Here is a 13,059-nt window from a genome sequence, read left to right as displayed (position 1 = left end):
TAGCATGTTCAACTTCATGTTTTGCCACAGCCTAAGCACAGATGACACTCTTCTGCATAATGGTAACCACAAAATTTAAAAACATTACAGAAACTCCTCTAAATGTACAACACAACTGAACATTAATAACAAATATGTCCTTTTCTTTACTAAAAAAAGTAATATATCGCTTAATCCCTAAATTTACTCTCCTAAAGCAGTCAGTTTCAAAGCATGCTGGGAAATACTGATCCACCGTCCAGTTAGTTACGTCAACAAAAATAATTCATGTAGTTTTAACACAAGTGAAATAAGAAACCTTAAATTTTTAAATGTATTAAGTAGAGTAAACACAATAAAACTGTTACAAAATGTTCAACAATTGTGGTACAGTTTAATTAAACTGAAGAAAATGTGAAAAAATAAATAGTAATAATAAATAGGTTTTTTTAGCATATAAACATTCTAGCTGAATTACATTTTTTAACAAAAAATAATATAACTAATACTATATTGATAATAAACAACTATTAAAAACACAGTGTATGAACTCATAATACACACATAAATTACACATTAAGCATTTGACTTTACCAGTATATTTAAAGTAATAATACAAAATATAAACCTATTTTAAACACTTTTGTTTTTTGGTAACATGACCAATATAATCTTTGTTATAACAATACAAACGTTGCAGCAACATTAGCTATTAGTACAAACTACTGCTACAGAATTGCAGTCAATCTCTCTACACTCTTAAACAAATGAAATATTTTTAAATTTTAAATCAATTGTTTTATAATTATCTGTTGTTGTAAAATTGATTAATAATAAAAATACATTTTATTTGATGGCGCCTTTCAAAACACCCAAGGTCACCTCACAAGCAAATAAAGATAAAAAATAAATAAAGATACAAATCACTACACAAAACAAAAACACACAGTAAACAGTCCGCATATAAAAACAAGGTGCAGTAAGTAAGTAAACATATTATAAAAAATCCTGTATAAAAACATATGTCTTAAGACGTTTTTTTAAAAGTCAACAGACAATCACCTTTGCGAATATCAAGGGGAAGGGAGTTCCATAAGCGGGGGGATTAATTGCTTTATAGTTTTGTAGTTTTTTCCCTCGTTAAAGCTGTAAAGTACACAATCTTAGATTTATTTCTCTAAAGTTTATTTCTTTAAATGTTTATTTCTGGGTCCCTTTCCCTGTCCTAATTTTAAATTACACATCATGCTACTTTGCATATAAAAACTACAAACAGTACATTTATTTCGCTACTTTAAACTCTGCCCAACTAGCTGGTCTTATCTGAGCTTTGGTTTCAACTGGTGCTGTGTGTTCAGCTCCTCCAGCATCCACCCAGAGCAAAGCTGTTCTCTACAGTTTCTGTGTCAGTCCTGGTCACCCTATACAAACAATTCAAATCATTTATCCAGACTGATCCTAACAATACAATCCAACCAATGACTGCAGTGATTCACATGAATGTAATGTCATTGTCCACCTGTTCAGTGTAACCAGGGGTGGTGCTCAATGTCGTCTAAACTGGGGCGATCTGCCGCCGCTACACTGAGACACCAGCTGATCAACTGACGGCACTCTGTTACACACAACACAGTACTTGTGTTCAGCAACACAAAACAGCAAACTTCACCTCGATCTGGACATGATTTTTATCTCTTGCCTGTAGACAGCTCTCTAGGAAAGTTCAGTATGGTTTTGGAGGTGACCCTCGATGCGGTTCTGAAGGGCAAACGACCGCACAGGATTTTGTAGAGCGTCACCCCCACTGACCAAACAGTAGCCGGTCCTGCATGATAGCGGCGCCGACGAAACCACTCAGGAGGGGCGTACTGAGGTGTGCCTGAGAGACCCCACAAGACCAAAAAAATCCAGTGAAAAGGCTCCAAATAGAGAGTCAGAATAGTTTCTTTTAGTTTGAACACCAAAAGTTTAGAAATGTCCACATACAAATACATCCACAGAGTGTTGTAGTGAGATCTTTCCTGCTGTAACCAACCTTCAAATGATCTGTAGGCTGAGTCCTTTAGTAGATCTCCACAACCAAAGTCCAGCAGCTTGATGTTATGTGAGTCTGTGGAAATCAGCAGATTCTGTGGCTTGACGTCCCGGTGCAGGACTCCGCGGCTCTCACAGTGTTTCAGTGCCGTGATGAGCTGCAGCAGCACTTTCTTGGCCAGGCTCTCATCCAGGCCGCTGTTCTCCTCACAGAAACTCTGGAGATCTTGGCAAGGAACTGGGCGTTCCAGGATCATGCTGTAGTGATCGGGACTGTCAAACCACTCCACCAGCTGCAGGACATTGGGGCAGGCAGGAGCTGAGTTGACCAGGGTCATCAACGCCACCTCCAGCGGCAGCCGACCATGGCCTTCCTGCAGTGACAAATGCCAAATTATACCCAGGCCTGAATGAGGATGTGTGCAAACCAATGAGATGTCAAACACAACAACAGATTCACTTACAACTTTCAGTCTCCTGTGCATCTTGCGTTTAGAGACATACTTGATGGCGACCTGTAGACAGATAAAGGTAAATCACACCTGCCTAACTGTGGAATATGACATTTACTGAAATCAATTCTGAGAACATTTCTGAAGGCTTTTTAAATAATTTTAGAAAAAAAAATGTCTTACTGGCAGTCCATCAGACCTGCGCGTCCCAGCATAAACTGAGCCAAAGCCACCTCTTCCCAGCAATGGGCCCTTCTCATATGCTTTTGTAACATATCAAATCACAAAAAATTATTTTCTGAGAAAACATGTTGCAGTATCTACAACTGTAAAAGAACACTACGTTGACAGTTTTTACATCAAACAGCTAAACAACTTTTTCAGTGAATAATCATTTCATAACTGAGCCATAACGTCTTTAATATAAGCCTATTCTGACCTCTGCAAGAGCGTTTGGCAGGTCTTCTGCATGAGGTGGATGGACGCTCATCTCCCTGGCTGCCGCTCTGCCACTTCCTCTTCCTGTTAGGCTCATCCGTGGACACAGAAACGGCCAACTCAGAAGGCAGAGGTGCTATATAGCCAGGTAGGCTCAGTGGCTGGGTTGGGTTTGGCAGCGGTTCCTGATCCTGGTCTCCAGAGCCACGTCTCCCAACCTCCTGAATAGCCGTCTGGGTAAAACCAGCACTCCTGCATCTGGAGCGGCCTGGGGCTGAAATATTTCATACATACAACAATTAATCAGTGTCACATCAAATTGTGTTACGTCATATTTTTTAAGTTTTCTTCAGTAAAATAAAATAGTTTCCCACTATTATAATTATGACAAGGAATAAAACACATATTTTACTAATTCATTTTAATTAAGTTAAGTGTTTTGATAAGGCATTCAGTTTCATTTACAGGTAATATATTTAGCTAGGGAAAATTTGGGTTGAAATAAGTTCATTTACAAACATTTCTTTGCATTAACTTAAAATGTACAACATCACACTATAACATAATATACTAATAATAAACAAATGAAACATACCGATAATAATACCATTAATAAACAAATGAAATATAAAACACTCACCTGGTCTTTCACTCATAGCCACTGAAACCTCCTGCAAACTCCAATATATGAAAAAATAAATAAATGACTAAAATAACTAAGCAATTAAACTATCAAATAAATATAGAAAGAAAGAAAGAAAGAAAGAAAGAAATACTGTCCTCAGAAATACTCCACCAAAGAAGAAAAAAATGAAATAACTCTCCAAACTTCCTCCCAATTAAGAAAAGCACAGCAAAATAAAGGTGTTTTCAGATATAAGCTGAACTCCTTGCTCCCAAATCCTCCGAAATCCGATAAAAATCGCAGTTTGTGCACAGAAAGTACTCTCCAACAGTGTTTGTTGTCGCCTTGTCTCTCACCAACAGATAGCAATGGGTTCGAAAGTTTATATATTCAGTCAGAATTCATATCATTACACACGTCGCTATAGCAACTAAAATTTGAATCAGGCATGTGCACGCCTGACGTCGCGTGCGTGCGTGCGCGTACGTCGCATCTCATCATATGTATTGAATTGAAAAGCAAATCCTGACTTTTTTTTTAATTTGTGAAATTTATCTGAACACGTAAACTTTTTCCCCTACCCCTGATTCATCATATAGTCCTAAAAATAAGTTAGCTGATTCATCTTCTAATTTAAATTCATAGTTTATTACAAATAGAAATCAATTAAAATAGATTCGTGTAATTTATATGTATTTATTTGACTGGGAATCTGTTATTTGACATTTACAAATTCATTTATTAAATACTCGGGAAAATGACCTACTGTTGTTTGCTATCGAAACGAAAAGCTGAAATTAAATTGATAAGTGTCGACTGTGGAAACGGCTCAAGCAATGTCCGACGTAAATCTAATGCTAATTAATCACATATACAAGTCTTATGTCAGTTGATTAAATATTCATACAGAATCCATTGTATCGCCTACCTTAATTCAATATATTGATTTGATTTAATTCATTATTACCACACATTTATTACGTGTGCGCGTATTCAAATCACGTGACCTTTCGTAACTCCGTACCTCAACTATAGTTGAGTTCATGGTTGCATCCGAATAGGCATATAAAATCGCAGATTGGTTAAACTGTTTGCTTATTAATTAAAAAAAAGATGTTTACTAAGTTCCTTCTATTATCTTTTGCAACCCTCAATATGTTTAACATATCAGTACGCTTAATATATATAAAATCATCATTTATTAGGTACTTTCAATTAAGAGGTGGCTGTCCTTAACCCTAACCCCTAAATTTCAACTTCTGAAAATGATATTGAAATAATTTTTGCATTTTATTCCATTGCTGTTTTTAAAAAAAGTAAAAAAAAAAAAAAAAAAATCTATATTTATTTAATATATTCTTTGTAAATTTTGAAACTTTATGTAAAAGAAATGTGTCCTGCATTTTCATGTCACTACCCAGTCAGTGTATGTTTTAGTCCACTAGCTGAGACTGATTTTAACTGCACCCCTACATTTATAATCAGGAAATATTCCTGTATGTGTGTGTGTGTGTGTGTGTGTGTGTGTCTCTCTCTCATTGCTACATGGTGATGGCCCCCATTATTTTAATAAATGAACATAAATTAGTTCTAAAGTCTGAAAATCTACAATTTTTATGCTATTAACCAATCAAGGTGTTACTCTATAACTTTTAGTTTTTATGTGTGTACAACTGTCCAGAACTGTGTTAGCTAACCATGTAACCATCTTTGAGCTAAAACTTAGGTAAAATTGTCACTACCGAAACAGTCACAACTGAAACATGTCATCGCTTATCTGAACAAAATGTGGGAAGAAAATCGTTTTTGAGTGTATAAACATTCAACCATTACAAATGTTAACTAAAATAATAAAAAATAAAACTGACAATAGACAATACAAATATTTATTGATAATAAGCAACCATTTAAAACACAGGGTATGAACTCATAAAAACACATAAAAAATGCATTTCAATTTACCAGCATATTCAAAGTAATCATTTAAAATATAAACCTATTTAAAACACTTTTAACATGACTAATATAATCTTTTTTATAACAATATTCCAGCATCATTAATTATTAGTACTAACTACTGCTACAGTAAATTCTGGTGCTAACAATCAATGACTATAAAGAAACAATCAATCCAAACCATAAAACCATCAAGGTAAATAAATTTTGAAGTGATACAATTTAATTAAAAATATGTGCTAATTTGCATACATTTCTAGTACAAAAATCTAAACACTGGATGAAGTCAGTTTCAACATTCTTGTTGACATATTAGAGTCAAATGTTTTTACAGAGGGAATTTTGGGTATCTCATATTGTCACTCCATAATAAATAAAAAAATTAGAACAGACAGAAAACTAATTTAGAGAAAACGGCCTTTAAAAATATGTATTGTAATTGAATTCTATTGACACAAATAGATAATGTGCTATAAAAGAAACACTTAACAGTGTCTTTTGGGTGTTTTCTTTCCACCAGTCTGAAAAAAACTTTATGAAACACCAAAAAGCCCAAAATCTTAAACTTAATAGGTGCATGAAAAAACAGTGTTTTTGCCTGCAATGTCTCCCCTTAAGCATTTTACATTAAAAAAAATATAAAACCATTAAATCACGTAATACTGCAGTTTTTAGAGTGGAATTTCATGGGAAAGACTTACATAAACAAAGTTACAATAAATGGTAACTCTAATTTGTAACTAAAATAGAACATTTGTAAACTAACAAATTATATTTTTAAGATATACTTAAGTTTTGTTGTTACTCATTCAACATCAATATTCATCATTTTAAAAAACAAGTTAATTACAAAAAAAAATAAAAAATAAGCTGGACACAACAATCACATGCAAAGAGAGGGACAACATCATATACTCAAAATTAATTCATTACACTACTTGATTTAATTGAAAAACATTTTGCACACAATTTAATTTAATTAACACAAAATAAATCTGTTTAGTCTGATCAAGATAGCTTAGTTGGTTTAGGTCCAATTAATTTATTCTAGCATGTTCAACTTCATGTTTTGCCACAGCCTAAGCACAGGTGACACTCTTCTGCATAATGGTAACCACAAAATTTAAAAACATTACAGAAACTCCTCTAAATGTACAACACAACTGAACATTAATAACAAATATGTCCTTTTCTTTACTAAAAAAAGTAATATATCGCTTAATCCCTAAATTTACTCTCCTAAAGCAGTCAGTTTCAAAGCATGCTGGGAAATACTGATCCACCGTCCAGTTAGTTACGTCAACAAAAATAATTCATGTAGTTTTAACACAAGTGAAATAAGAAACCTTAAATTTTTAAATGTATTAAGTAGAGTAAACACAATAAAACTGTTACAAAATGTTCAACAATTGTGGTACAGTTTAATTAAACTGAAGAAAATGTGAAAAAATAAATAGTAATAATAAATAGGTTTTTTTAGCATATAAACATTCTAGCTGAATTACATTTTTTAACAAAAAATAATATAACTAATACTATATTGATAATAAACAACTATTAAAAACACAGTGTATGAACTCATAATACACACATAAATTACACATTAAGCATTTGACTTTACCAGTATATTTAAAGTAATAATACAAAATATAAACCTATTTTAAACACTTTTGTTTTTTGGTAACATGACCAATATAATCTTTGTTATAACAATACAAACGTTGCAGCAACATTAGCTATTAGTACAAACTACTGCTACAGAATTGCAGTCAATCTCTCTACACTCTTAAACAAATGAAATATTTTAAAATTTTAAATCAATTGTTTTATAATTATCTGTTGTTGTAAAATTGATTAATAATAAAAATACATTTTATTTGATGGCGCCTTTCAAAACACCCAAGGTCACCTCACAAGCAAATAAAGATAAAAAATAAATAAAGATACAAATCACTACACAAAACAAAAACACACAGTAAACAGTCCGCATATAAAAACAAGGTGCAGTAAGTAAGTAAACATATTATAAAAAATCCTGTATAAAAACATATGTCTTAAGACGTTTTTTTAAAAGTCAACAGACAATCACCTTTGCGAATATCAAGGGGAAGGGAGTTCCATAAGCGGGGGGATTAATTGCTTTATAGTTTTGTAGTTTTTTCCCTCGTTAAAGCTGTAAAGTACACAATCTTAGATTTATTTCTCTAAAGTTTATTTCTTTAAATGTTTATTTCTGGGTCCCTTTCCCTGTCCTAATTTTAAATTACACATCATGCTACTTTGCATATAAAAACTACAAACAGTACATTTATTTCGCTACTTTAAACTCTGCCCAACTAGCTGGTCTTATCTGAGCTTTGGTTTCAACTGGTGCTGTGTGTTCAGCTCCTCCAGCATCCACCCAGAGCAAAGCTGTTCTCTACAGTTTCTGTGTCAGTCCTGGTCACCCTATACAAACAATTCAAATCATTTATCCAGACTGATCCTAACAATACAATCCAACCAATGACTGCAGTGATTCACATGAATGTAATGTCATTGTCCACCTGTTCAGTGTAACCAGGGGTGGTGCTCAATGTCGTCTAAACTGGGGCGATCTGCCGCCGCTACACTGAGACACCAGCTGATCAACTGACGGCACTCTGTTACACACAACACAGTACTTGTGTTCAGCAACACAAAACAGCAAACTTCACCTCGATCTGGACATGATTTTTATCTCTTGCCTGTAGACAGCTCTCTAGGAAAGTTCAGTATGGTTTTGGAGGTGACCCTCGATGCGGTTCTGAAGGGCAAACGACCGCACAGGATTTTGTAGAGCGTCACCCCCACTGACCAAACAGTAGCCGGTCCTGCATGATAGCGGCGCCGACGAAACCACTCAGGAGGGGCGTACTGAGGTGTGCCTGAGAGACCCCACAAGACCAAAAAAATCCAGTGAAAAGGCTCCAAATAGAGAGTCAGAATAGTTTCTTTTAGTTTGAACACCAAAAGTTTAGAAATGTCCACATACAAATACATCCACAGAGTGTTGTAGTGAGATCTTTCCTGCTGTAACCAACCTTCAAATGATCTGTAGGCTGAGTCCTTTAGTAGATCTCCACAACCAAAGTCCAGCAGCTTGATGTTATGTGAGTCTGTGGAAATCAGCAGATTCTGTGGCTTGACGTCCCGGTGCAGGACTCCGCGGCTCTCACAGTGTTTCAGTGCCGTGATGAGCTGCAGCAGCACTTTCTTGGCCAGGCTCTCATCCAGGCCGCTGTTCTCCTCACAGAAACTCTGGAGATCTTGGCAAGGAACTGGGCGTTCCAGGATCATGCTGTAGTGATCGGGACTGTCAAACCACTCCACCAGCTGCAGGACATTGGGGCAGGCAGGAGCTGAGTTGACCAGGGTCATCAACGCCACCTCCAGCGGCAGCCGACCATGGCCTTCCTGCAGTGACAAATGCCAAATTATACCCAGGCCTGAATGAGGATGTGTGCAAACCAATGAGATGTCAAACACAACAACAGATTCACTTACAACTTTCAGTCTCCTGTGCATCTTGCGTTTAGAGACATACTTGATGGCGACCTGTAGACAGATAAAGGTAAATCACACCTGCCTAACTGTGGAATATGACATTTACTGAAATCAATTCTGAGAACATTTCTGAAGGCTTTTTAAATAATTTTAGAAAAAAAAATGTCTTACTGGCAGTCCATCAGACCTGCGCGTCCCAGCATAAACTGAGCCAAAGCCACCTCTTCCCAGCAATGGGCCCTTCTCATATGCTTTTGTAACATATCAAATCACAAAAAATTATTTTCTGAGAAAACATGTTGCAGTATCTACAACTGTAAAAGAACACTACGTTGACAGTTTTTACATCAAACAGCTAAACAACTTTTTCAGTGAATAATCATTTCATAACTGAGCCATAACGTCTTTAATATAAGCCTATTCTGACCTCTGCAAGAGCGTTTGGCAGGTCTTCTGCATGAGGTGGATGGACGCTCATCTCCCTGGCTGCCGCTCTGCCACTTCCTCTTCCTGTTAGGCTCATCCGTGGACACAGAAACGGCAAACTCAGAAGGCAGAGGTGCTATATAGCCAGGTAGGCTCAGTGGCTGGGTTGGGTTTGGCAGCGGTTCCTGATCCTGGTCTCCAGAGCCACGTCTCCCAACCTCCTGAATAGCCGTCTGGGTAAAACCAGCACTCCTGCATCTGGAGCGGCCTGGGGCTGAAATATTTCATACATACAACAATTAATCAGTGTCACATCATATTGTGTTACTCAATAAGTTTCTTGAGTAAAAATAAAATAGTTTTCTCACTATTATAATTATGACAAGAAATAAAACATATTTTACTAATTCATTTTAATTAAGTTAAGTGTTTTGTAAAAGGCATTCAGTTTCATTTACAGGAATATATTTAGCTAGGGAAAATTTGGGTTGAAATAAGTTCATTTACACACATTTCTTTGCATTCACTTAAAATGTACAACATCACACTATAACATAATATACTAATAATAAACACATGAAACATACCGATAATAATGCCATTATTAAACAAATGAAACATAAAACACTCACCTGGTCTTTCACTCATAGCCACTGAAACCTCCTCCAAACTCCAATATACAGTATAAAAAAGAAAAATAAATGATTAAAATAACTAAGCAATTAAACTATTAAATAAATATAGAAATAAAAAAGAAAGAAAGAAAGAAAGAAAGAAAGAAATACTGTCCTCAGAAATACTCCTCCAACGAAGAAGAAAAATGAAATAACTCTCCAAACTTCCTCCAAATTAAGAAAAGCACAGCAAAATAAAGGTATTTTTAGATATAATCTGAACTCCTTGCTCCCAAATCCTCCGAAATCCGGTTAAAATCGCAGTTTGTGCACAGAAAGTACTCTCCAACAGTGTTTGTTATCGCCTTGTCTCTCACCAACAGATAGCAATGGGTTCGAAAGTTTATATATTCAGTCAGAATTCATATTATTACACACGTCGCTATAGCAACTAAAATTTGAATCAGGCATGTGCACGCCTGACGTCGTTTGCGTGCGTACTAATCTGTACTACTAACAGATTAAACAATAATAAAAAAGTTGTTTTAGATTTTTTTTTTACTCAATTTATTTATTTATTTAATATACATATTTGTTAAATGAAGGTCACTTTAAAGCGGTCTTGGAAACTTGGATTTTTTAAAAATGCTTTTTATTTTGCTACATTTTAAATGCTTGTTGTGCTCTTGTCCTTAAGATGGCGTTTTAGTGCCACGTTGAAAAATAAAGAAAATCTAAGATTTATTATACAAAATTTATATTATTTATCATAGCCCTTAGGACAAATGAGCTCAATGATCTACTTATCCAAATTATTAGTTTATTGCAAATAGAAATCCCTTTCTTTACTAAAAATATAGTTGTGTAATTCATATGTATTTATTTGACTTGGATTATTTTATTTTATTTACTTGCCATTAACGAATTAAATTCAAATTAAATTACTGTGCAAAATTACCAGTTGTTTGCCATCCAAACGAAAAATTAAATCAATCAAGTGTCGATTGTGGAAACGGCCCAAACAATGTCAGGTCAGGTGTAAATCTAATACTAATTTACAATGTTAACTAATCACATATATACGTTTTATTTCAATTGATTAAGTAAATTATTCATAAAAAATTAATTTTCTATGAATAAGTTTTATTAATTTTATTTTTATCAGTATATTAATTACGTGCGCGCGCATTCAAATCACGTGACCTTTCATAACTCCCGCCTGAACCTAAACTAGTTCCAGTGGAATAGGGATGCAATCGCAGGTAGGTTATACTGTTAATATTATTAATAATAACTTGAAAATTTTGTTTAGAACCTCATCGTCGTTTGAAAAACTAATCCCGTTCCAGTACATTTATTAAGATCAACAATATCATCTAATGTTCATCGAATGTATGTATCAAGTAGACGTTTCTCTGTGTCTAACTTACTTGATTCGTAGAGCAAAGCCATTTTCTATTTACTCCTTCATTATAGTATATTCATATTTATCAAACTCAAGACTTGTTATATTCAATTCAATGGAATGTTTTTTTTATTTAGGGAACAATAGATAATTTTAGGGAATGACGTTTTCTCTTCACCAAGACACCAACACTAACCTGCACTACTGACAGATTTGATGACACATGAAGATACTGATAGCTGACTGGCCTCTTGACATTGATTGGTTATATGTGGAGAAAAAGCTATTTCAGAGCTTATAATAAAACATCTCTGATATATCCTTCCTTTTTTTTTTTTTGAGTGTCAACGGCAATAAACTATAAATTAAACATGTTCAGAAGAACAGCCAAACACTCTTATAGAGGTTAGAATAGGCTTATATTATGTTATGGCTTAATTATGAAATCATTAGTCACTGAAAATACTCTTCATGTAAAAAAAAAAAAACTGCATTAAAGTAGCATTCTTTCACAGTTTTTATATACTGCAACATGTTTTCTCTTTCAGACAGGTGGATTTTGGCTCTATTTATGCTGGGACATACACGTCGGATGGACTGAGTTTCTGTGAGGAGAACGGCTGTCTGGGTTAGAGCCTGGCCAAGAAAGTGCTGCTGCAGCTCTTCACGTGCTGAAACACTGCGAGAGCCACGGAGTCCTGAGCCAGGACGAGACGTCCTGCCACAGAACTTGCTGATTCCACAGACTCGCATGACATCAAGCTGCTGGACTACAGATCGTTCGAAGGTTGGTTTGTGTACAGCAGGACAGATCTCACTACTTGATCAAATTTTTAAGCTTCTTAAATTTACTCGTATCATTAGATATGAATGGTACACTCAAATGGACAACAGATTTTATTTTGGGTGGACCAAAAGTTGAATGTGAATACCGGTAATACGGTTACACATGCTTTAAAACAGGGGTCTTCAACTAAAACGGCTCATGGTCCAGTAATGAACCCTGCTCACCAGCCGAGGTCCGGACAATTATATATAAAAAACTGCAGCATATTTTATCTGAAATTCTAGACATTTAAATACCTTTTTAAAGACCTGAACAAAAAATGTATGAATAAATAAATAAATAGTTAAAATGACTGTAAAAAGCATGGTTTACAATTCAGATGCAGGTTTTACAAAACAAAAAAGATTTCTTAAATTATAAACTTCACATTCCAGTCTTCAAGAGTCAAAAGTATCAGTTCTTATATTAATTTAAACAATTATTGTATTGTATTAATTAACATATACATATATTTTACTGCATAATTGTTTAAATTTGTATAACACATTATCTTTTACATTGGTCGTTTTGATAACAGCAGATGTACGAGCGAAATAAAAATGTCAGATCATTATCTTCCAGCAGGAGGCGCTATCAGAATGGTACACAAAGCAGTGCCGCAGTTTCATTGCAATTCTTGCCTTTTAGTCCCCACATTTAAGACAACCAGAAATCATGATTAAGACTTTGTTAACCCCTAATAATACTGCAGTCATCAATGAAAATTAAGAGCTTTATTTTAAACACCAACTTTCAAAAACAACCCTTAGCCTACACAA

General features: G+C 34.8%; 2 protein-coding genes across 2 annotated transcripts; both read right to left on the bottom strand.

Annotated features, from left to right (window-relative positions):
- Positions 1-1,502: 1,502 nt before the first annotated feature.
- Positions 1,503-2,782, bottom strand: LOC141336883 (serine/threonine-protein kinase pim-3-like). Its single transcript, XM_073842602.1, has 5 exons — positions 2,649-2,782; positions 2,478-2,528; positions 2,015-2,387; positions 1,679-1,858; positions 1,503-1,594 (listed from the first exon to the last, which is right to left on the bottom strand). Exons 2-5 carry the CDS (start codon positions 2,496-2,498, stop codon positions 1,503-1,505), a joined length of 666 nt encoding a protein of 221 aa, XP_073698703.1. The 5' UTR covers positions 2,499-2,528; positions 2,649-2,782.
- A 5,252-nt stretch (positions 2,783-8,034) lies between these two features.
- On the bottom strand, positions 8,035-9,314 carry LOC141336882 (serine/threonine-protein kinase pim-3-like). Its single transcript, XM_073842601.1, has 5 exons — positions 9,181-9,314; positions 9,010-9,060; positions 8,547-8,919; positions 8,211-8,390; positions 8,035-8,126 (listed from the first exon to the last, which is right to left on the bottom strand). Exons 2-5 carry the CDS (start codon positions 9,028-9,030, stop codon positions 8,035-8,037), a joined length of 666 nt encoding a protein of 221 aa, XP_073698702.1. The 5' UTR covers positions 9,031-9,060; positions 9,181-9,314.
- Positions 9,315-13,059: the final 3,745 nt, after the last annotated feature.

The sequence above is a fragment of the Garra rufa genome, chromosome 6 (assembly GCF_049309525.1).
Source record: "Garra rufa chromosome 6, GarRuf1.0, whole genome shotgun sequence".
In the NCBI taxonomy this organism is placed as follows: domain Eukaryota; kingdom Metazoa; phylum Chordata; class Actinopteri; order Cypriniformes; family Cyprinidae; genus Garra; species Garra rufa.
This window is presented reverse-complemented; position numbering and strand designations above follow the sequence as displayed.